The following is a 24,474-nucleotide window of genomic DNA, read 5'->3' as shown; positions in this document are numbered from 1 at the left end:
TAGCAGGATCACCATGAATTTGAGGCTAGCCTGGGCTACAGAGAGACCCTACTATGAAAAACAAAAAACAAAACCCCCAAGTTAAATAGAATAGGGTGGGGAGGAACTGAGAAGACAGCCACCCTGTTTTCTCCACATACATTCCCTCTCTCTCACAGACACACACATGAATATGCATATACACAGGCACATATGCAAAATATATACATGACAACGAAAAAGCAAGTGTGCTAAATACATTTATTTCCCCAACACCTTCTGTCCACTGTCCCCTCTGCAGCCGGGAAGAAGGCATTAGGCCAGGGGATGTACTGCTCTCAGACCTAGCAAGGAAGGAAGGGCCTGACAGCATCTCTATCCTGACGTCTGGATAGGAGTCGAGTTGGGGACACGCCCCCCCCCCCAGCTTCAGTAGACGACCTCGTACACGGTGGCCTTCTTGTCTCCTGAGCCCGTCACGATGTACTTGTTGTTCCTGGAGATGTCGCAGCTCAGGACGGAGGAGGACTCCTTTGACTGTGACAGGGACAGAAGACAGGGAGGTGAGGCCATGGCAGCCACACCGCCACCTTGAAGATGCACAGGAGAGGAATCAAGGGGGCTTCACGGCCAGTATGAGCCCTTGGGGACGGGTAGGTCAAGGCTGAGGCAGGGCTGGGATGCTGCTAGCTGGGGAAGGAGGAATGTTCAGCTTTCCACAGCAGCAAGATTCATGGTAGCCAAGGGGTGGAAAAACAGAGCAGTTGGACAGATGCCCTTAATCACAGCACTCCAGAGGGAGGCGAAGGACTGCTGTGAGTTCGAGGCTACCCTGAGACTACATAGTGAATTCCAGGTCAGCCTGGGCTAGAGTGACACCCTACCTCGAGAAAACAAAACAGACACACCAAGCATGCTCCAACTATATGCTGGAATGTTACTCCACCACAAACAAGAGTGAGGCTCTGACGCCACAGTGTGGAGCGACTGGATGACAGTGCTCAGTGAGAACCACACACATAGCCACATGGTGTGGCATGCCATGACTGAAAATGCCCAGAACAGGTGGTGTCAGACAGTGGTGGCTTCGTGAATGCTGGGGGGCAGGGAGATGATGGGACAGCAACTGCTGGGGCCAGTGCAGGTGTGGGATGGGTGACGGGCAGGCAACCCCTCTGCCTGAACCCAGCACACTACCCTGCTGCCCCAGGAACATGGCCCCTGGCAGGTCACGGGCTGGGGAAGGAGCACCTGGAAGATGCTGGCCCCATAGGGTGTCCTCCAGGCGTTCAGCAGGTTGTCCTTGCCTGTGCTCACGAACCAGCGCCCTGAGGGGGAAGGGCGTGAGGTGAGGAAGGTGCCCCCCCCCACAACACCCAGGGCAGGGACTGAGCCAACCTCACAATGTCTTTCCAGGATCCCTGGCTGTCATCATCTTGGGGCACCTGAAAGCCCTCCCAGCACAGAGACGGGATGTGCTCCGTGTTTGCCACACAGTTATGTGAACACGGGACCCCTTGGAAAGTGGTCAGACAAAAAATCCTGGACATCTGGCTATGTTAGGTCTCAGATGAGCCATAGACAGGGAGGGTGAGGCAGGAGGATTGCCACCAGTACCGCAGGATGCGAACTTGAGGGCCAGCACGCAGCTCTCGTGCAGGTGCAGCTGGTATTTCTCCGGCTTGCGAACGTGCAGGATCTCCACGTGGCTGCTCTCCATGCCCACGGCCAGCCAGTCCTGGCTGGGGCAATGTCCCAGGGAGAAGACCTAGGGGGTAGGGGGAGAGTAGATTTGGGGTCTCAGGCCCCTGGATGTGGGGGGACGCCCACTGAGTCCCACAGGGAGAAAGAGGCAGCTGGCAGGGGCCCTGGGTTGCGGCAGGTGACTTATGTAGCGTCATTAATATCAAAATCACACACGAACTTTGACTTTGGCTCCCTTGCCTAAGCTTTGCTTTAGCTTTGGTTTTTAGGGGCCCCACTTCCATGGCCTCACTGTGAGCCTCCCCCATTCCCTCCCAGACGACAGTATGATGATGGCCATGAATCCCTCACTAAGAAAGATGCCTGGAAGTCTTCAAATATGTGTTCGTGGCAACACAGCAATGTTCTCACATGAGCCAGGTGTGCTGCTGGCCCAGTCCAGCACTGGTGGGTCAGAGGCAGGAGGACCTTTGTGAGTTTGAGTCTAGCCTGGGCTACAAAGTGAGTCTCAGGCCTCAGTTACATAGGGCGACAGACCTTTTTCAAGAAAGATGAGGACGCAACAGAAAGGAGGTGGAGAGGGTGGCGTGGGCGTGGGGTGTCCTCCCAGCACTGGGGGGGGGCGGGGTGGAGGCTGGATAAGCACCGGAAGGTCCCAGTAGCCCTATGCCCAGGACGCCCGCGGGTGGTACCTGGGAGCTGAAGTCGTGTTGCTGCAGCTGGCGACCCTCTCGCAGGTCCCAGCAGCGCACCGTGTTGTCCAGGCCCCCTGTCCACAGCCGGGTCCCATAGTCCGAGATATCGATGCAGCTGGCCCCATCGGTGTGGCCCTGGAACTGCCTGCCAAGGGAGGGAGACAGGAGGGAGGAGGAAGGGAAGGGAAGAAGGGCGGTGTCCATCCCGCTCCTGTAGCCCCGTCCACACACGCACCTGACCATGGTCTGGTTCTGCAGGTCCCACACCACGATGTTCCCGTCGCTGCAGCAGGAGAAGCAGACTTTGGCGTCGGGGCTGACGGCCAGAGCATAGCAGGCCGGGGCCGAGGAGGTCAGCTCGGCCTTGATGCGCGGCGTGGGCGCCGCCAGGTCCCAGATGGACAGGGTGCTGGCCTCGCCGCCCACGATCAGACTCCGACCGTCCGGCAGCAGCTTACAAGAGCGGATGTAGTTGTCTCGGTTCTGGAGATAGGGAGCAGCCGGGTTGGGGTTGGCGCTGGCGAGGTAACCAGGACACCCACCACCCAGTCACCGCAGCCCCGCCCACTGCCCTGCAGGTCCCGCCCGAGGTCACTGCCCCAGTGTCATTAACAGCCCCATCGCAAAGCCACGGCAGGCCCCGCCCATCGATCTACAAGCCCCGCCCCGTGCTACCGTAGGCTCCGCCCACTGCCTACAAATTATGCCCCAGCTGTACTGTAAACCCCGCCCGTCTCCCTACAAGCTCCTCCCCAGTGCCACGTAATCCCCGCCCCTCATCTGACAAGTCACACTCATCATCCTACAAGACCCACCCAAGTTTACTGCGAGCCCCTCCCCTGCCTGCGGAGCCCCGCCCCGTCCCCCGCCCTTCCCCTCCAAGGCTTTGCACCATGCAGGAGCCCCGACCACACTGATAGGCCCTGCACACACCCACCCCACCTGGCCCCACTCACACTGACAGGTCCTCGCCAGCCCAACCCTCTGGGTCCCATCCTCACAGGCCCCGCCCCACCCTCACCCTTCACCTGGCCCCATGCATAGGCCCCGCCCCCAGGGGCCATGCCCCCCCTCACCAGCCCCTCTCACTCACAGGCCCCGCCCCATACCCACAGCTCCGCCCCAGGTCCCATCCTCAAGGCTCCGCCCACCCTCTCCAGGCCACGCCCTCACCAGGCAGTCCAGCTGGGCCACGGGCGTTTTGGCGCCGGGCTGGCCCACGTCCCACACCTTCACGCAGCCCTTGCCTCCCGTGTACACGTGCTGCGTGGAGCCACTGATGGTGACGGCGCACACCACCTCGCCGTGGGCCAGCGTGTGCAGCTGCCGCGCATGCCGGGGGATGCCCGCTCCCACCAGCGCGTCCGACGGGAAGGGCACCGGCTGCATCTGGCCGTCGGCCGCCACGTGGAAGGAGTAGGCCCTGGGGAGAGCCCATTGCACACGCGTGACGCCAGGCTTCTTCAAGGGACCCTGGGGAACCCCCGCCCTCTCCAACCCCGGTACTCACGGCTTCCCTCCGGGAATGCTGGGCAAGGAGGGAATGGAAGCGCCTCGGAGGTGGGGGTGGGACTCGAACGCCATCTGCAGGAGGCCAGAGAGGGTGTCCAGGCCACCCTCCCTCCCCGGGTCCCATCCCCACCTCTGCTCATCCACCAGTGGACAGGTCAACTCCAGACCGGACCACTGTCTGGTTGGTTCTGCAGGGAAATGACCTCTACTCCCCATGATATGGTGTCCTCACAGCTGACCCTGAGACAGCCCCCCCCCCCTCCTGCCCGCAGGCTTGCTGTGCCCGGACTCCAGGACTCACCAGGGGCGAGCGTCCGTACACCGCAGAGCTGCTGACCTGGGGGGACAAGTGCAGGCTGACGTAGGAACTAGGCATGGAGAGGTCTCCGTTGAGAGTGCCATGGGAACCCAGGCTGAAGGACGAGGTGAAAGGACTGGACAGGGTCAGCGGACTCCTCAGAGCTGCAGGAGAAGCACAGGACGAGTTCGGATACCCCGAACCACAATCCCTTTTAGGAGGGCTTCCGTGGTTTGGTCCCTCTGGACCTCTGTTTTTTTCCCTTCCTCAGGCTGACGACTCCCTACTTGTGCTTCAAACCCCAGACCCAGGTTGGACCGTGATGCACGTCTTTAATTCCAGCACTCAGGCCGCAGAGGTAGGAGAATCACTGTGAGTTCAAGGCCACCCCGAGACTACATAGTGAATTCCAGGTCAGCCTGGGCCAGAGTGAGACCCTACCTTGAAAAACACAACACAACAAAACAAACAAACAAAAAACCCTAAAAAGCCCAGACCTAATGCCCATGCACATCTCAGAAACCTCCCTAAGCCTCCTCAGCCCTAGCCTCCAGTCCTTAGTCATGTGGAGTCCCTTCTCCTACCACACCCCTGGACATTTCAGCGTCTGGGTTGGCACCCCATCACTTGGAAACTCCTAGAGGAAGAGCTCAAGACCAAGTTCTCCCAGAAGCTTCTAAAGACAGTGTCATCTGTCAGACTTGGTGGGTGCTTGGAGAGGTGGTGTCATCAGCACAGCCTAAACCCAGAACATGTCTGACTACAAAAATTTCTGCCCCACAGTGACCTTGGGACAACTCAGAAGGTATCATAGTGCTGGAAAGAAGTGACTGGAGTACTGAGTAACATCTCGATCACACCTTCCAAGGCTCAGGGTCTAATGCGGAAGAGGTGGCAGAAAGAATGTAAGAGCCAAAGGAAGGGTAGGACTCCTTACAACGTGCTCCTCCAGACACAAAATGGCCTGGATATCCATGACCTCACAGTGCCTGACACTACCTACACAAGACCATCATAATAGGAGAAAAAGATCATGACATCAAAATAAAAGAGATTGATTGAGATGGGGAGGGCCTATGATGGAGAATGGAATTTCAAAGGGGAAAAGGGGGGGAGGGAGGGTATTACCATGGGATATTTTTATTTATTTACTTATTTATTTATTTGAGAGCGACAGACACAGAGGGAAAGACAGACAGAGGGAGAGAGAATGGGCGCGCCAGGGCTTCCAGCCTCTGCAAACGAACTACAGACGCGTGCGCCCCCTTGTGCATCTGGCTAACATGGGACCTGGGGAACCGAGCCTCGAACCGGGGTCCTTAGGCTTCACAGGCAAGCGCTTAACCGCTAAGCCATCTCTCCAGCTGGATATTTTTTATAATCATGGAAAATGTTAATAAAAATTGAGAAAAGTAAAATAAAAAGACCCCCCAAAAATTTCTGCCCCAGTACACCAGACCTAGGAAGTCACTGGTATCTTGGTGCCTCAGTTTCCTCATGCATCAAGTGGGGACAACAAGAAAAAAGGGGCCCAAAGAGAGGCAGGCCTTGGTGGGGATCGAGAAAGGTCCGTGGGGTCCTAGTCTCCCGCCTCTTCAATTTTTGGGAGCCATCACCCCAGGAATAGAGGTGCTTACCAATGCTGTCTGTGGACGGTGTTGGCTTGGCCGCCAGCTGGCACAGGTGACTGGCTGAGCTGGGTCCTGGGGTGGATGCGTCCTGAGGTGGGGACGAGTCACAAGACTTGGAGGCAGGAGGATCGCTCTGTGGAAAGAGCAGGACTGAAGGCACCCTGCAGCCCAAGGAGGCACTCATGGTAGATTTGTGCCTGGGCACATGCGCGTGGGCACACAGTGCATGTACTCAAGGGAAGTGACACACACCTGTACTTCCAGAGCCTTGCGCACATGCAACATGTATGTATACACACACACACACACACACACACACACAATGGTGGGAACACAAAGGGACAATGAGGTGTCCAGAGTGACAGTTACAGGTAATCAGTGCCCACAAGGAATGACAACTGGACACTCTGGCAAGGATGGCTAGGCCACAGCAGGGTCCATGGTCCCCTGGGGGTGATGCCATTCACTTCTGTCCCTCCCTGTGGGCAGACTCGATGAAGGGGACCTCTAGCCTGACTTTCCCCTGGGAATAGACCTAGTCCCTGCATTTATCTCCCTGACCTTTCTTTTTCAAGCTATTTATTTATTTACTTACTTATTTATGAGAGAGAAGTATGGGCACGCTAGGACCTCCAGCCACTGCAAATGAACTCCAGACATGTGCATCACCTTGTACATATATGGCTTTATGTGGGCACTGGGGAATCAAACCTGGGTTGTTAGGTTTTGCAGGCAAGTGCCTTAACCACTGAGCCATCTCTCCAGCCCATCCCTAGCCTTTCTTTCTTGGGTTTGGGGGTAGGTGCCATTTATTTCACACAGGGTGTCAGGTAGTCCAGGCTGGCCTTGACTCACTATGTAGCTGAGGCTGACCTTGAACTCCTGATCCTCCTGCATCTACCTCCCAAATACTGGGAGTGACACCATGCCTGGTTCCCCTGGATTTATAAGTTCTTGGCATCAAGCCAGGTGTGGTGGTGTCCATCTATAATTTTAGTACTCAGGAGGCTGAGGCAGGAAAATCACCAGGCTTGGCTACAGAGTGAGTTCCAGGTATGCTTGGGCTAGAGTAAGACCCTGCCTCAAAAAAAGGAGGAGGGATGGAGAGATGGTTCAGCAATTAAGGTGGTTGTCTGCAAAGCCTAAAGACCCAGGTTTGATTCCCCAGCACCCCTGCAAAGCCAGATGCACAAGGTGGCACATGTGTCAGGAGTTTGTTTGCTGAAGCAGGAGGCCCTGGTGCATCCACTCTCATTCTCTGTTTCATAAATAAATAAATAAAATCTTTAAAAAGAAAAACAAAAAACCCCCAGGAGCCAGATAGGTGGTTCAACCATTAAAGGCTCTTGCTTATAAAGCCTGTTGGCTCAGTTTGATTCCCCAGTACTCATATAGAGCCAGATGCACAAAGTGGTATATGCATCTGGAGTTTGTTTGCAAGGCCAAAGGCCTGGTACACCCATATTCATTCTCTCTCTCTCTTATAAAGATATTTTTCAAAAAGCCAGGCATGGGCTGGAGGGATGGCTTAGTAGTTAAGGTGGTTGCCTGCAAAGCTAAAGGACCCAGGTTCGATTCCCCAGGACCCATGTTAGCCAGATGAACAAGGGGGCGCATGCATCTGGAGTTCCTCTGCAGTGGCTGGAGACTGGCTCACCCATTCTCTCTCTCCCTCTTTTTCTGTCAAAATAAAATAAAATGGGCTGGAGAGATGGCTTAGTGGTTAAGCACTTGCTTGTGAAGCCTAAGGATCCTGATTTGAGGCTTGAGGCTCAATTCCCCAGGACCCACGTTAGCCAGATGCACAAGGGGGCATACACATCTGGAGTTTGTTTTCAGTGGCTGGAGTCATTGGCGCACCTGTTCTCTCTCTCTCTCTCCCTCCCTCTTTCTCTCTCTGTCTGCCACTCTCAAATAAATAAGAATAAAACAAAAAAAAATTAAAAAAATACTTTTTAAAAAAGCCAGGGGCTGGAGAGATGGTTTAGCGGTTAAGCGTTTGCCTGTGAAGCCTAAGGACCCCGGTTCGAGGCTCGGTTCCCCAGGTCCCACGTTAGCCAGATGCACAAGGGGGCGCACGCGTCTGGAGTTCGTTTGCAGAGGCTGGAAGTCCTGGCGCGCCCATTCTCTCTCTCTCCCTCTCTCTGTCTTTCTCTCTGTGTTTGTCGCTCATAAATAAAAAAAATTAAAAAAAATTAAAAAAAAAAAGCCAGGCATGGGGGCTGGAGAGATGGTTTAGGGATTAAGGCACTTGCCTGCAAAGCCAAAGAACCGCAGTTCGATTCCCCAGGACCAATGTAAGCCAGATGCACAAGGTGGTACATGAGTCTGGAGTTTGTTTGCAGTGGCTGGAGGCCCTGGCATACCCATTGCCTCTCTTTCTCTTTTTTATCTCTCTCTGCCTCTTTCTGTCTCTCAAATAAATAAAATAAAATATATTTTTTAAGAAGCCAGGCATGTAGTGCACACCTTTAATCCCAGCACTTGGGAGTCAGAGGTAGGGGATCACTCTGAGTTTGAGGCCAGCTTAAGACCACATAGTGAATTCCAGGTCAACCTTGAAAAAAACCAAAACAAAACAAAAAGATAAAAACCCTCAAAAAAATTTTAAAAACTTTAAACGCTATCTTGGCATTTTGTGTCTGTCTTCCAACCTGGGGTGACAGCTGTATCTTGCAGAGGAGAGGGTGGCCATGACCCCAGCAGGGTAAGGGAGGCCCTGGTGCAGAGGTTCTACAGCAGAGGGGAGCTGCCTCACCCCCCCTCAAGGTCTCCTCAGACTGGGAGGGAATCCAAGGAGCAAGAGCCCCCCACCCACTTCTAGTAGTTACCACGGCAACCTGCTGGGAAAGGGAAGCCTAGAAACCGACAACCTCTCCCTGTAAGCACAGGGCAAGAGATCTGGGGAAGACTCTGTGGGAGGGGAGGGAAAGGAGGGGTGCAGGACTTCAGGGACATCTCAGCTTGGGCGGATAGACCTCTACAGGCCTGGGAAGAAAGTCCAAGGCCAGCCAGGACCAGTGAGTTTCCCTTGGTTTGAGCTGTTTATTTCCTTGGCCTTTCCTATGAATTGCAATACTGAATGTAGGCTGTGGTTGTCAGTTTCCTCTTTGTGTTTCCTCACTGTGCTCTTTGCTAATGATTCTTGGGGTTCAAATCCTTATAGGAGAAATGAGGGGCAGAAAGAATCACAAAAAAACCTGTCATCCCCAAACTGGGAGGCTGAGGCAAAAGGATGGAGACTTTAAGCCCATCCCAGGCTATATAGCCAAACCCTCTGTCAAAAAAAAAAAAAAAAAAAAAAAAAAGAGGGAGCGGTGGCACACACCTTTAATGCCAGCACTTGAGAGGCAGAAGTAGGAGGATCACTGTGAGTTCAAGGCCACCCTGAGACTATATACTGAACTCTAGGTCAGCCTGTGCTAGAGCAAGACTCTACCTTGAAAAACCAATAAATAAATAAAATAAAAAGGGACAGGAGAGATTGCTCAGTGGTTAAGTTTCCTTGCCTGTAAAGCCTAATGACCTGAATTCAGTTCCCCAATGCCTACATAAAGTCAGATGCACAAAGTGCTGAATGTGTCTGGAGTTCGTTTGCAATGGCTGGAGGCCCTGGTGCACCCATATTCTCATTCTCTCTCTCTGCCAGGCATGGTGGTGCACACCTTTAATCCCAGCACTCGGGAGGCAGAGGTAGAAGGATCACTGTGGGTTTAAGGCTAGCCTGGGACTACAAAGTGAATTCCAGGTCAGTCTGGGCTGGAGCAAGACCATACCTTGAAAACCCCTACAAGTAAACAAAACCCTAAAAGAAGGGCCAGGGCTGGGCTCAGTGGGCAGTGTTTTCTGTCTTCACCCCAGGACTGCATAACCCTATGTAGCGGCACATGCTTGTCATCCTAGCTCTGGGGAGCTAGAGGCAGGAGAATCAGGCATTCCAGGCCAGCCTGGGCTACATGACACCCTGTCTCAAAAACAGAACAAAAGAATCTTGAGGGCTGGAGAGATGGCTTAGCCATAAAGGAACTTGCTTGCAAAGCCAAAGGACCCAGGTTCAGTTCCTCAGGATCCATACAAGCCAGATGCACAAAGTGAAGCATGCATCTGGAGTTTCTTTGCTGTGGTCAGAGGCCCTGGCGCACCCATTCTCCCTCCCTCCCTTCTCCCCTCTTTCTCTCTCTTTCGCGTGCATGTGCTTTCCTTCTCTCTCAAATAAATAATAATAAAAAGAATCTTGAGAAAGCTGGGTATGGTGGCACACACCTGACATCCCAGCAAGCACCCAAGGGGCTGAGGCAGGAGGATGGTGAGTTCCAGGCCAGCCAGGGCTACAGAGTGAGACTCTTGTCTCCAAACTAAAAAGAAAACAAAAAACAAGGCCAAAGCAGAATAATGAAAAAATGTACTTGACATCAGTCTCACTGGTTTATTTGGTGAACTATATCTGTTTCCAGCCTCCTCCCAAAGTGAATAAAGTGAGTTTCAAGGCCCACTTTTCCTTACCAGGACGAGCTCCTTGTTTCTGGGGAGTGGTGAGCCCAAACTGGAGGCCAGGGAGGCTGGACTGTCCACAAGGTCCCTCCGGGCAGGGACACAGATGGGTGTTTTTCCACAGGGGGTAGTAGCTGGGCTGGGGGGCTCTGAGGGCTGGTCCTGAGTGCGAGGAGGTGACGTTGAGTTGGGGTAAAAGGGGAGCGGAAACAGGGTGTGTCTATATTCCTGACTCCCACATCCATTCACCTCTAGACTGGTGCCTACAACCCACATTGGCGCCTCACTTAACTGTCTGTGAAATGGGTCTGATGGTACAACCCACTCCACAAAAGACTCACAGCTGAGGAAGCCAACAGGCCAAGCTGAGGCCAGAGAAGTGGATGTCACATGGCCCACTTGGAGCCACTGCTGACGCTCACTTCCAAAACCCACTGGGACTCAGTTTCCCAGCCTGTGCTGTAAGAGGCATCCAGTGTTCCCATTCTTTCTGGATCTGTTTGTCACCATCCCAGGCACCCCAGAGATGGGAAAGAATTCCCACTTCCTTCCAACCTGGCCCCATCGCCATTCCCGGTAGTCACTTTTTCTGTACCCGAGTAGAAGGAAGGGGTGCCCAGGCTCACCTCGTCCACCACGAGATTGTAATCACTTTTGTCCTCGTCACTTTCCTGAGGGAACAGAGATCAGACAGCCTTGGTCATGCTCCTGCCTCCATATCTCCCTCCTAGCCTCAATTTATTCCTTCCACAAAGTCAATCTCTGGCAGATCTGTCTGTCTCACCACCAACTCATCCTTCAGCCCCAAACAGATCCCATCCCTTCCTTAGACCCCTGGTTTCCAGCTTTTGCCGCCTCCAGGAAGCTCTCCACGCTGTCCACACACAGGCCTTCCTAAGGCTAGTCTTCACCTCTGCCTATGGCTCCCCTGTGCTTCTGGTATAAAGACCAAGTTCCAGCCCCATTTGTGACATAGAAACAGCCTTTCCTGACAGAAACAGGGGTGGGTTACACATCCTCTTGCTGGGAAGTCCCAAGGGTGCCTCAAACCCGGAATTGAATACAATTGCTTCTCTCTCATTTCTGGCTCTGGAAGTTTCTTCCATCGGTGGTACTGGGGTTGAAACCCAGAGTCTCCCTCTGCTGCTGAGCCCTATTCCCAGCCAAGCTCACAGTTTGGGAGACAGACACACAGAGAGTCCGAAGGGCTGCTTGGCCCAGAAGACCCCAGACCTTAGCCGTTCAGACTGACAATACTGGCGCCTCTCATGTGACAGGCTGTGAACAGCAGTGAGCTACAGAGCGAGCCTGAGGGACAGAGATGGGCTCTGCCCTGTTCCCAAGGGTCAGGCTGGGGACAGAACAGGGCCATCTGTTCACATGACCCGCTAGTCTGCTGGTCTCCACTCACATAAGGTCCTGATGCCTCCTTGTCTTCCAGTCTCTGCTGCTCTCCACCATCACCTAGGCCGCTGGGCCTCTCCTCCTCCACCAGACTCTCTGGAGGAGAGGGGGACGCGCTCTGCAGAGAGACAGGGGCCTGGCAGGGAGGAGAGACTGACTCCCCGCTGCCTTCTGGTCCCAGCCTAGGCTGAGAGTTCCCTACACCCGCGCTGCAATCAGGGTGTGAGCCTCAAACTTCCCAGCTGCGACCTTGTAAGGGAAGACCTGTGCAAAATTCTTTTCAATTTCTTTGAGTCAGGGTCTCATGTAGCCTGGGCTGGCCTCGAACCCCCTATGTAGTTGAGAATGACCCTGAACTCCTGATCCTCCTGCTTTCACCTCTTGAGAATCGATCACTGACCACTGGGATGTGGTCGGGGCTCGGTGGGTAGTGCTGGCCTGGCACACACAAGGCCCTGGGTCCATCCCCAGCACCACATGAACCAGGATTGGCAGTGCATGTCTGTCATCCCAGCACTCGGTAGGCGGAGGCAGGAGGATCAGTTCAGGGTCATCCTTGGTTACATAACTGAGCTTGAAACCAGCCTGCGCTATAAGAGACCCTGTTGTAAAAAAAAAAAAAATACATACACTCTTGTCATAGGGCTGTGTGAGCCATACAGAGGCTCCCGGGGACACAGTTTGGTATCAGGTTGTGGGTATCATGCTGAGCCCCTCTGGGCTGGTGGCAACCAGCTTTGGACACATCAAGTTTCCTCAACTTACCCTGCTCGGGGCTCTCTCCGCTGGTGATTGGTAGGAGACAGAGGAGGAAAAGGAACATGACTTCAGGTTCATGGAGTGGGTGGTGTGGCCTTCCACCCAACATATCACCCCATTCCAGCTTCTCCTTCCAACATGCCCGTAAAGACCAGCTCTCTCTTCCCTCCCCATTCAGAGAGGATCCAGAGAGGGTAAAGTGGTATCCACAGCCTGCAGTCCCTCCCTTTGTTCCTCATGCTCACCCAGCTCCCACACTCCCTGCTGATGTCACCCTGGGTCGCCCCCTCACCTCTGCAGCCCTCCACCTCCACGCTGACGCGATCGCGATCTCGATCATCTTTCGTAGCCGCTGACAGCTGGGCCTGTGCAGCCAGTGCCCCAGACAGGGCAAGCAGCCCCGTGGCACTGCCGCCTACCAGCCCGGCTGGGCGAGGGGTGAGGGGCACAGGGGGGGTATGGTGGCTCAGTGGCTGGAGCTGCTGCTGAAGAGGGGAGAGGCTGGCAAGCGGGCAGGCAGGCCAGTCACATCAGGACCCCAGAGGCGGACAGTGGGGACAGGGATGAGGACAGTAGGTGGGGCTCCAGGATGGCCAGAGCCCAGATTGGATGCCCACCTAAGAGCCCCAGGGTACCACCTCGCGGGGCACCTGGAGTTAGGAGTGTCCCCTGTGCAGGCAGGGCCAGGGAGACTCACCCCAATGAGGCTGTTCAGCTCCCCCACTGTCACCTGCTTGGCCCGATCCACTGCCTGCAGCACCTGCTGCTGATGCTGCAGTGAGGACATGGGACAGATGGAGGGACAATCTTGGACCCAAATCTCAACCTTTCTCTGTCTCTCTCTCTCTCTCTTTTTTTTTTTTTTTTTTTTTTTTTTTTTGAGGTAGAGTCTCACTCTAGTCCAGACTGACCTGGAATTCACTATGTAGTACCAGGCTGGCCTCTAGCTCACAGTGATCCTCCTGCCTCTGTCTCCCAAGTGCTGGGATTAAAGGTGTGAGCTACCACATCTGGCTCTCTTTCTTTTTGAGACAGGGTTTCCTATAGCCCAGGTTAGGCTCGAACCACCTATATAGCTGAAGATGACCTTGAACTTCTAGTCCACTGCATTCGGCTTCTCCTTTATTGTTTGTTTATAAGCAAAACAAGACACACAGGGAGAGAGAAGGGGTGCACTAGGGCCTCCAGCCAAAACAAACTCCAGATGCATGTGCCACTTTATGCACCTGGCAATACATGGGTACTGGGGAATTGAACCTGGTCAGCAAGCTCTGTAAGTGAGTGATGTTTAACCGCTGAGCCTTCTTCTAATTTTTTAGGTAGGGTCTCACTCTAGTCCCACCTACAACAAGCACTTGCAAAGCTTGTTTCCAATGGGAAAACTGAGACCAATGAAACAGGAGGATGGTCATGAGTTCCCAGCTAGGCTGGGCTACACAGTGAGACCCCTATTTCAAAAACAAAAACAGGGGCTGGAGAGATGGCTTAACATTTAAAGCACTTGCCTGCAAAGCCAAAGGACGTACGTTCAATTCCCCAGGACCCACATAAGCCAGATGCACAAGGTAGCACATGCATATGAAGTTCATTTACAGTGGCTGGAGGCTCTAGCACACCCATTTTCACTCTCTCTTTGTCTATCTGCTTCTCTCTCTTTCAAATAAATAAAAATAAGATATTTAAAAAAGTTTGAGGCCAGCACAAGACTACATAGTGAATTCTAGGTCAGTCTGAGCTAGAGTGAGACCCTACTTTGAAAAAAAACAAAAATCATCGGAAGGCCAGGTGTGGTAGTGCATGCCTTTAATTTCAGCACTTGGGAGGCAGAGGTAGGAGGACTGCTGTGAGTTTGAGGCTACCCTGAGACTACATAGTGAATTCCAGGTCAGAAAAAAAAAAGAATCACCAGATATTCATAGCTTTGAAAGCCATAGTTATGGTTATTGGTTATATAATTATTGGTTATGACTACTCAACAGATATGGGTGTGATTGTGTGCCAATAAAACTTTATTCACAAAATCAGATGGAAGGCCAAGTTGAGCCTATCTTCTGCAGTTCGTTGATTACTGACCTAGGGAATGGAGTTTGAAGGAAGGGAGATATGTGTGCCTTTAGTCACTCTTTCCAAAAACCCTTTCACTTCCATTTTTTATAGTTCTTTCCCCCACTCACCCTGGACCACCTTATCCCCACCATCTATACCAGAAAAGACTTCCTCCCCGTGTCTACTTTCCAGAACCCTCTGATTTGGTGGATGGGTTCCAAGCCACTTTGAACATTTCCTATCTGTATGTGTGCCGCACTGTCAGGAGGGTTCTCCTCAGTGTGTCCACTCTGAGGGAGGACCTGTCCTTGAGTCTCTTAGAGACACAATGTTCCAACAGAAATGGATAGCCAGTGCCAGGGTCCTGCAGCCACAAGGAATGAAAGGCATTCCCACGAGAACTCGCTTTTGTAGGCTGCCTGGATAACGTGTTCCTACTGGTGACCATGACCGCAGGTGTGTGCTGGTTTTGTGGGTTTTTAAATTACTGCACTAATCTTACCTGACAAATTTTACTTTTATTTTATCTTATTTTTTATTTTGAGGTAGGAGCTCATCTAGCCCCAGGGTGACTTTGAATTCACTCTGTAGTCTCAGGCTGGCTCGTAGTGATCATTCTACCTCTGCCTGCTGAGTGCTGGAATTAAAGGCATGGGCCACCATGAAAATTGTACCATTTTAACTAGCTCAGCACCATGAAGTTTATTCCATGGCTGTGCAGCTGTTCCCACCATCCATCTCCAGAACTTTCCATCTCCCCACACTGAAGCTCTGTTCCCATCCAACACTAATTCCCATGCCCTCCCTAGACCCTGCCCCTACCATCTACTTCCTGTCCCTGAGGACACTGAGGACCTCTTGGGAAGGGGACCTTGTGGTGTGTGTCCTTCTGAGTCTGAATTGTGTCACTGAAGAATAAGAATAAGATTTATTTCTCTATTTTGATCACCTAAACTTGAAGGCACACTGACAGAAAGCCCAGAGAGGCATCTTGCCCAAAGCCACACAGCCAAAGGTTAGACTCAAGAGGTCCCGGTGACAGGTGGTGGGTTCCAGATCTATTCCTTGTTAGCCTTCTAGAACAAAATATTCCCAGTCCTCAGCCTCAGCCTATATCTCCACCCTCTCCCCACAGCCCCAGTCCCTTTGGGGTCACCTAGTGCTCAGCATGGTAGAACCAGTGATGCCCCAGACACCTAACCCAGCTAGTCTACTGAGTCTGTCGCAGAGGCCACTTACCTCCTGGGTGAGGAATGGAATGATCTGCGCGCAGATCCCGCTGAGCCGCTTCACGATCTCAGCCTGGCAGGAAGCAGCGAGAAGAGGTGGAGTTGGAGGGGGCAGAGACCCTCACCTGACTCCTAGGTACAACAAGAATTTGCAAAGCCTCGTGGACTTGGTGGCGCACATCTTAATTCCAGCACTCAGGAGGCAGAGATAGAGGATCGCAGTGAGTTCGAGGCCAGCCTGGGACTACATAGTGAATTCCAGGTTAGCCTGGGCTACAGTGAGACCCTACCTCAAAAAAAAAAAATTGCAAAACCTCCTGTTTCACAATGCAGGAGCAGAGGGAGTCTTTGCCTGGGATGTCCTGGAGCCCAGAAAACTAGGGCTGACATCCTATGAATTGGAGCAGTTGCAGACATGCAACATGGACCTACACAGTGGTTCAAAGTCACTGGGTTCACTATAGATAAGAGAGGGGTTCCAAGAATGTGCCCCACCTCACATCCTTCCTCTCTCAGAAGGGGGTCTATGCAATGGACCCATGGGGCCACACTACACTCCATGTAGACCAGCCCCATTCTTGTCCACACCAGCATGGGCAGGGCCCATACGTATGAAGGAAAGCACCGTTGCTCCACACTCCCAGCCCACCCTGCTTCCTCCCACCCACCATGAAGCACTGGCATAAGGCTGTGTGTGCCTGGGACTAATATCCTGCTGAGTAGAATCCAAGCCTCCATCCACCCTGCCAGGTTCTCAGAGCCTACAGAAGGCCTTGAGCCACTGCTCAGCCTTAGGATCTCATGGACGCCTGGAGTTCATCCCAGAACCTTTGGCTCTATCCCAGAGACTTGACTACACACTTAGAGGCCTCGAACAGCCTCGGAGTCTCATAATGCATCCCAGCTCACAGGAGACCATCTCCCAACCTTGAGGACTATCTCAGAACCCTGAAGGCTATCTCCGAACCCTGAGCGCCATTTCAGAACCTTGAGGGCTATCTTGGAAACTTCAGTCTCTGAACCTGGAGAGATATCTTGAAATCCGGAGGGCTATCTCAGAAACTCAAGGTCAATCTCAGAACCTTGAGGTCTACAGTCTACCTCATAGCCCGAAGGGCTATCTCCAAACCTTGAGACCTATCTCAGAACCCTCTGATCAGTTTCAGAACTTTGACATCAAAGTCAGAAGCTCGGGATGCCTCAATACTCACAGGCTACATCACACTATTGCAGTCCATCTTACAGCCTTGAGGGCAACCACAACCTTGTATGCTATCTCAGAAACTTGTGGTCTATCTCAGAAGCCTCAGAAGGCAGTGTCACAGACCTCACAGCCATGAGATCCATTTCAGAGCCCTGAAGACAGCCACAAAACCTTGCGATCTATCTGTCTGAGCCACAGCCCCACACATCAGATCCAGGGGCTAGAGTGAGACCCTACCTCAAAACAACAAGTATTATTTTTTACAGGCTGGAAAGGTGGCTCAAGGGTGAAAGGCACTTGCTTGCCTGAGTTCAGTTCCCCAGTACCCACATAAAGTTGGGTCTTGAGTACCACCTTGGGACCTTCTCATTGATGCCACCAAGAAAAACCTTTGAGCCTTCCAAATAGCAACAGAATCATGGGTCCACTGTAAAACTTGAGTCTCTAGGCTGAATGGGCCTCCAAGATGGGCTGTCTAGCCCTTCCTGGGACCATTCTGGCCCCATTGATGGGGAAACCCCACTTCTGCACACTGTCTGCTTCTCTGTTGGTGAGTTCCAGCCACAAGCCACCTTTCCCAGCAGTTGAAATTTTGGTTATGAGGCTGTGCCCCTGTTCCCAGGGTGGTCCTCAGAGTAGCTTCTAGAGATTTCAATGTAAGACCCCTACATCACAGAGCTGCTTGGTTCCAAATTGTCCACACTGGGTTCCTCTCCCAGTTTCTGGATCCCAACCCTCCACACAGATACCCTGGTCCCCAGCCCCTCACCTGCTTATGCATTTCAATGTTGAGTCCATATGACATCTCGTAGTACTGTAAAGAAAGCCATTGGGACATCGTGGCACATAGCCACCCTATGCTGTGTGACACAGGAGTCTCCCAAGAAACCCCAGGGTGGGGGACATCCAAGCCGGACACAGAAAACCCTCAGCCCCACAAGGTCCCAAGACGGGAGCCCAGGAGGACTCCAGGAGTCGGCCAGGGGTCTGCCAGGGGTGCTGTCCCCAGAGGATGGAACAGGTAGCAGGTGCCCAAGACCAGAGGACTGTAGAGCTGCCCCCAGGGAAGGGTTCCCCTAGAAAGTAAGTCTTCCAACCAGACAGTCCACTTTCCCAGTAAGAGAGTAAGGAGGAGGGAAGTAACCAGGACTCAGCAGTGACAGTCTCACAAGCCCCACTGCCCCTCCCCAGGGGACAGTGACCCCTCACCATGACGTAATGTCGCTGCATTTCAGTCTTCTCGCTGGCTAGCTTCTCACACTCCAGTTTGAGGCTGACCAGGAAGAAAGGACATGGAGGGGTTCCTCGCCCCACAGATTGAGAATGCTCCTGCCCGCATCTCTTGGTGACAGCCCTTCCCTCCTAGATCAAACCATGCATCCTCTCCACCAGACCCAGGCACCTCCACCTGGAAGCCCTCCTTTGGGAACTCCACCCCTTTCTCTGGAGCCCCTCTGCTACCCTCTCAGAGGAGGGTCCCTTTTCTGAGAAGGTTCCTCCCTAGAGCCCCTACCCCCTCACCCAGAAGGTCCCTTCCCCTTCAGGGGCTCCACCCCAAGTCTCTCCCTTTATCCGCAAGGCACCCCCCTTTCCCGGTGGCCACACCCCTCTCCCCACAAACCCCACCCACTCCAAAAAGCACCGCCCCTTTCCCTGGAGCCCCACCCCTTTTGCACAAGGGTCTCAGGAAGCCACGCCCCCTGGAAGGTGCCCCGCCCCCTGGGGGGTCCTCACCTGTGGTACTGAGCCTGCAAAAACTGGAATTCCTCCTTGATGCGGTCGCAGATCTCCAGGATGGAGAACTTGAAGGGCTGACCCGGCTGCAGCGGGGTCTGTGGAACCCGGGCAGGGTGATGGCGAAAAGGAAGGAGGACGGCAAGGTGTGAGGTCGGGTCCCAGGGCCAGGAGTCAGCGTCCTCCGCTCCCCCTCTGCAGGGAGTCCCCCTCACTCACCGGGTGCCTTCCCTGGGGGTACATCCTGCCGGCGCCCCGCGGTGTGGTGCGGGAGGGCGGGCCCGGAGCCGCCGGGGTGCGGGGCGCGGAACCCGAGGGGGCGGCACGTGGAGCCCCGGGATCTCGGTCCAGAAAAAGGGATGGGGGCGAGAGAGCGCGGGGCAGGGTCCTCGGAGCCCCCGACCCCCGCCGAGCCCCCGCCAGCCAGCCGGCGCAGGAGGTCGCGGGCCGCAGCCCGGCTTCGGCTCCGGTGCAGCGGGCGGGCGGGCGGCGCGGGGACCCGGGAGCCTTCCTCCCTCCCTCTCTCCCTCCCTCCGGCGGGGCTCGGCCGGGAGCCGCGGGCTCAGCCTCCTTAAGGTGGCGCCGCCGCCCCGCCCCCACCCGCCTGCGCAGCTTTTTGCCGCCGGGGAAACTGAGGCTCACCCGTTAACTCAGTGTTCCCTGCCCCCACACCCAAAAATAAAAAGAGAAAAATCAGCTGTCGGTCAAACACCTCCTGGTACCCTTCAGGAAGTCCTGGGAGGAGAGGGGACCCCTGCGGGGGGGTCACAAGTGGCTTTTCTGAGCCGGTGACATTGGGCCCGGATGGACAGATCAGAAAGATGCAGCCTTGCCAAGAGCAAGACAGGGCGACTGCCAGGGAAGGGATGGGGCTGGGGACAGAGCCAGGTTTGGTTTCCCAGCTGAGGCCAGCCCATTGCCCGCCCCACTCCGGGGAACTCGGTAGTGAATGGCAGGGGCGGGGCTGGGCTTCAGTGAGGCTCCAGACGTGGGGACCGCGACTGACACCTCCACTAGACTAGGCAGCTTCCGCTGTCAGACCGTAGGCTGCTACGAGGCAGGACCACCCTTCACTTAGCATCCAGAACCACAGCTCTGAGACCCAGGACCTCCTGCAGGCCAGGCAACCACTTGACCATCAAGTCTCGCCACTAACCTGCCTTTGGGGGATTCTAGGTGTCACTCTACTGCTGACCACGCCCCAGCCCTCACTGTGGGTTCTAGGCTGTCACTCTACCGATGACCACGCCCCCAGCCCTCACTGTGGGTTCTAGACTGTCAGTCTACTGATGACCACGCCCCCAGCCCTCACTGTGGGTTCTTTATTTATTTGCGAACAGAGAGAGAGAGAGGAGAGAGAGAGAGGGAAAGAGAATGTGAATGGATGCACCAGAACCTTTTGCTGCTGCAAATGAACTCCAGACGCGTGTGCCACTTTGTCCATTTGGCTTTACATGAGTACTGGGGAATTGAACCTAGGCCAGCAGGCTTTGTAAGCAAGCACCTTTAATGGCTGAGCCATCTCCTATCCCTTACTGTGGATTCTAGGCAGAGCCTTCCGCTCTGCTTCACCCTAAACTTTGAGTCGGATCTGATGGCAATAGTACACACACCCTCTTACGCTAACCCTGCATCTTTCTTTCTTGCCCTTCCCTGGGTCATTGCGGAGATTTGAATGTAGACTGCTCCGCAGCCTCATGGGTTTGTGAGGAAGCCTCAAGTGTTATCCTCAGCAGGTAGATCCTGGGGGAGATCCGCCTTTCGGGAGGAGGTGTGTCTCTGTGGGCTGCATCCAGCTTAGAATCTCTTCTCTCCCTGCTGTCCTGGAGATGTGAGGCCTGACTGTGTGCTCCTGCCATGCTTTCCCCGCCAGGATGGGATGTCCCTTCCAAACTGAAAGTGAGAATGAAACCTTTTCTTCTGCTCCTGGTCACTTGTTTTGTCCTAGCAATGAGAAGGTGACTTCCACAGGCACCCACTCTGTCCCTCAGGTTTTGTCTGGAAGCTAGTCTTCTCAGACTCTCTTCGGTACACCTCAGTGAGTTAAGGCGAAGTCTCACTCTAGCCCAGGCTGACCTCAAAGTCAGGATGATCTTCCTGCCTCAGCCTCCCGTGAGTTCTGGAATTGACATGAGCCACTTGCCTGCCTTTTTAAATTTATTTTTTACTTTTATTTATTTAGTTGTAAGGAGAGAGAGAGAGGGAGGGAGGGAGGGAGGGAGGGAGGGAGGGAGGGAGGGAGAAGGAGACAAGAGAAGAGAAGAGAGACAGAGAAGGGGCATACCAGGACCTCCTGCCACCACAAATGAACTCCAGATACATGCACCACTTTGTGCATCTGACTACATGGGTACTGGGGAATTGAATCCTGGTAGTTAGACTTTGCGGGCAAACACTTTAATCGCTGAGCCATCTCTCCAGCCCTTAAAATCTTTTTATGTGCACAGTCCTGAGATTACCAAGATGTTATCTGTGGTGTGTGGCTCTCGGGAGGCTGATCAGAGAAGGGTCGGGTAGACTGTCCCTTATCTATCCTGGTAGCTCTGACGTGTAGGACATACCCACCCACTGAGAAGTGTGGCTGCTCATGAAGGCCCCTGTCCCCTGTAATTGGCTTAGCTCACTTCAGAAGGGCAAGTGACATAGGACAGTTTCTTCTCTCTCTCTTTTCGAAGTAGGGTCTCTCTCTAGCCCATATTGACCTGGAACTCACTAAGTAGTCTCAGGCTGGCCTTGAACTCATGATACTCCTACCTCTGACCCCTGAGTGCTGGGATTAAAAGTGTTGCACCACCACGCCCAGCTCAGATTCTTCTCTTCTTTGGTCTCTTGGCTCCAAAAATGAGAACTTTTTGTGTTGCACAGTAGGCATATTTGGTGATTGACAACAATAGATTCAGGTGTCCCAAATGCAAAATGGGAACAAGTCTGTTGTTGCATAGGAGCTGAGGGCTGCTCACTGGGGTATGGGGGTGTGGAACCCTTGATGTGAGAGTTGCAAGAGAGACTTAAGTCTGATTCAGTGCTGGGCTGAGGCATAAGGATACCAAGTTTAAAGCCTGCCTGGACAACTTGGTGGGACCCTATCTCAAAAAATAGAAAGCATGGGCCCAGCATGGTGGTGCTTGCCTTTAATCCCCGCACTTGGGAGGCCTAGGTAGGAGGATTGCTATGAGTGTGAGGCCAACCTGAAGCTACATAGTGAATTACAGGTCAGCCTGGGCTAGACAGTGAGACCCTACCTCGGAAAAAAAAAAAAAAAAAAAAAAAGCAAGCAAGCAAGCAGGAGTGGCTTGGCAGTCAAGACCCTGCCTAGAATCCACAGTGAGGGCTGGGGGCGTGGCCAGCGGTAGAGTGGCAGCCTAGAATCCACAGTGAGGGCTGGGGGCGTGGTCAGAGGTAGAGTGACAGCCTAGAGCCTTAAAATCTACAGTGAGGGCTGGGGGCGTGGTCAGCAGTAGCCTAGAAACCTCAGTGAGGACTACAGGTGTGGCCAGGGGTAGAGGGACAGCCTAGACCCCACAATGAAGGCTGTGGGTATGGTCAGTGGTAGAGTGACAGCTTAGAAACCACAGAGAGGACTAGAGGCGTGGTCACTGGTTGAGTAACAGCCTAGAACCCACAGTGAAGGATGGGGGCATGGTTAGTGGTAGATCCCCTTCATAGCATACTTGATGCATTGAATTCCATTCCCCAGCCCAAAATAAATAAAATCTAAACTACAGTATTCTCTCTTCTCATTATTCTTTTTACAAACCCACACACCCAGTTATTCTTTCCAGGACCCCGCTCCCTAAACTTGCCCTCCCTCACTGCCTGCAGCACCCTGGTTTCACATACCCAGTCACAGAGCCCTAGGCCCCATCCTTGCAAGGTACTTACTGTCCTTTTCTTCCTATCATATTGTTTTCCCATCAAATGTCCCTCCTCAGAAGCACCCCACATGCCAGGCGGCTCATCTAAGCGGCTTTTGGGCTCTGGCTAGTCAGTGCCCATTTCTTATCAGAGGCTTTGGTCTAAAAGTACTGATTACATTGATTCTGAGGTTGTTCTGTTCTGTGTGTGCTACCCTTCCCAGGCCAGGCGGCACAGGGGCTGAGCCTGACCCCATGGGGCTTGGCACGAGCCAGTGACCAAAACATGAGCGGGCAACATGGTGAGGGAAAATACCGGGGCAGAAACCCTGGGCACACTCCCTGATCCCCAGAAACCTGTGAAACAGGGTGTTCCCCATGCCTTTCCACTACTAAGAGTCCCTGCTTCCAGACTCCTGTGGTCTGAGTGGATATGCTTCCATACCCTTTCCAGGAGGCCCCTGGAAATATCTCCTTTCCTTTCCCTGGTGCATACACCAACACCTTTATATGCCCTATTCATCCATAACTTCTCTGCAACTTTGTCCACTCTCCTCATCTTCCTAAGTTTGAGCACCGTCTTCTTATGAGATATGGTCTCACTATGTAGTCCAGGCTGTCGTGGAACGCTAGTCCTCCTGCCTCAACCTCCCCAGAGTTGGAGTCAGAGGTGTGTGCCTTCACCTCCTAGCTTGACCCGCAGCTGCAGGTGGAGCTCTGCCACCTCTCTGCCACCCCTACCCCAGCACCCTTCAGGGCTGTGAGCCTCCATTCCAGTTTGGCCCTCCCATTACGCCACAGACACCTTCCTAACTCCTCAAGCTGGCAGGAAACGGCCTTCAACTAACTGAGCCTGGGCAGATGACCTGTGTGAGTGTGTGCATGTGTGTGTGAGAGAGAAAGAGGGAAAGTTTTCTTGGGCTGTTATAAATTTCTGCAATTCTCACCGCCCCTCCCTCCCCCTCTCTTTTCTGCCTTCTTTTGCAAGGCCAGCCCAAAGCCACCTGTCCAGGACTCAGGGCAGGGAGCAGGGTGAAGCCTGAGGGCCTCTTAGAGCACAAGGGGCTTTGCCCAGGAAGGAGCCTGTGCTTCTTTTGCCTGGCACTGTCCCCAGAAGGTTAAAAAGGAAGCCCCAAGACCACACTCTTGGTCTGTGAGCTTGGTGTGTGAAGGCTACTGGAATGTGCATATTTATCTATTATTATTATTTCGCTCTGGGAAACACCATCCCAGGCCTTGGGAATCACAGATAGGGTATGGGGGAGCTCAATTTGAGATCCTAGGACTGTCCCCTTCCTGGAGCCTGAATCCCTCCTGAGTATCTGAGTATATGATCAGACGACAAAAACAGATACAGAACCCGCTGGAGTCAGGGAGGGGGAGTTCACAGTCTGGGCAGAATCTAGCACTGTCTAGAATACTACTCCAAGTCAATGTTGGTCCAGGTCTCAGTTTCCCCTTTTGCAAAACCAGCCACTGTACACAAAGGCTCAGTCCCTGGTTTCTGGCTGAGGTTGTGTGAAGTGCATGTGGTTTAAGAAAAAAGAAAGGAAGGAAGGAAAGGAAACGAAAAAGAAAGGAAAAAGCCTAGACACAGGGCTGGGACTCCGGATTGTTCAGACCACCTTAAATCAGCTCGGCCACCCCAGCTACTGTGGAAATTCCTTTCTCTGCGGTGGTTGGTTGGATGCGCCAGCCAATCATCTTGAGGTGCTCCCACATGGGTCCCTGACGTCACAGGGAGCGCTGACCAATGGAGACCAGGGAGGCAGCGACCAATAGTAGCGCACTGTGTGCTGGGCATGGACCAATAGGAAAGCTCCCAGCGAGCGCGGCTTTTTCCCCCCGCCCCTCCCCGCCCTGAGCGCCGCGGAGACCCTCGTGGACCCGCTGTACTGCCGACGTGTTGGGGACTTTGGCTGGGTCCTGGCGGG

At 53.6% G+C, this 24,474-nt stretch overlaps 1 protein-coding gene across 5 annotated transcripts; it reads right to left on the bottom strand.

Moving 5' to 3' along the window:
* Nucleotides 1-226: 226 nt before the first annotated feature.
* On the bottom strand, nt 227-19,096 carry Tle2 (TLE family member 2, transcriptional corepressor). Of its 5 annotated transcripts, none has more exons than XM_045134806.1 (20): nt 18,906-19,096; nt 18,687-18,784; nt 18,162-18,225; nt 17,722-17,766; nt 15,759-15,821; nt 13,171-13,245; nt 12,766-12,958; nt 12,480-12,499; nt 11,722-11,850; nt 10,937-10,981; nt 10,323-10,472; nt 5,826-5,952; nt 4,228-4,352; nt 3,889-3,962; nt 3,552-3,801; nt 2,614-2,861; nt 2,376-2,523; nt 1,597-1,747; nt 1,231-1,307; nt 227-516 (listed from the first exon to the last, which is right to left on the bottom strand). In XM_045134806.1, the coding sequence occupies exons 1-20, from the start codon at nt 18,927-18,929 to the stop codon at nt 409-411; spliced, it is 2,214 nt and encodes a 737-aa protein (XP_044990741.1). In that variant the 5' UTR covers nt 18,930-19,096; the 3' UTR covers nt 227-408. The 5 variants fall into 5 exon arrangements, with proteins under 5 accessions (XP_044990741.1, XP_044990739.1, XP_044990740.1 ...); XM_045134804.1 differs by having other exon boundaries at nt 4,192-4,352; nt 18,906-19,094; XM_045134805.1 differs by having other exon boundaries at nt 4,192-4,352; nt 12,766-12,955; nt 18,906-19,094.
* Nucleotides 19,097-24,474: the final 5,378 nt, after the last annotated feature.

This window comes from Jaculus jaculus, chromosome 15 (assembly GCF_020740685.1).
Source record: "Jaculus jaculus isolate mJacJac1 chromosome 15, mJacJac1.mat.Y.cur, whole genome shotgun sequence".
In the NCBI taxonomy this organism is placed as follows: domain Eukaryota; kingdom Metazoa; phylum Chordata; class Mammalia; order Rodentia; family Dipodidae; genus Jaculus; species Jaculus jaculus.
Note: the sequence above shows the minus strand (reverse complement) of the source record. Positions and strands in the feature narration are given on the sequence as shown.

Bases quoted from the DNA above. Each gene is read 5' to 3' on its own strand.
- Tle2 (XM_045134804.1), bottom strand. From the start codon at position 18,929: ATGTACCCCCAGGGAAGGCACCCG. The intron at 17,767-18,161 runs GTGAGGGGTCAC...CTTTCTTTACAG, and splicing joins TGCAGCGACATTACGTCATG to TACTACGAGATGTCATATGG. The intron at 15,822-17,721 runs GTGAGGGGCTGG...GCTTCCTGCCAG, and splicing joins ACATTGAAATGCATAAGCAG to GCTGAGATCGTGAAGCGGCT.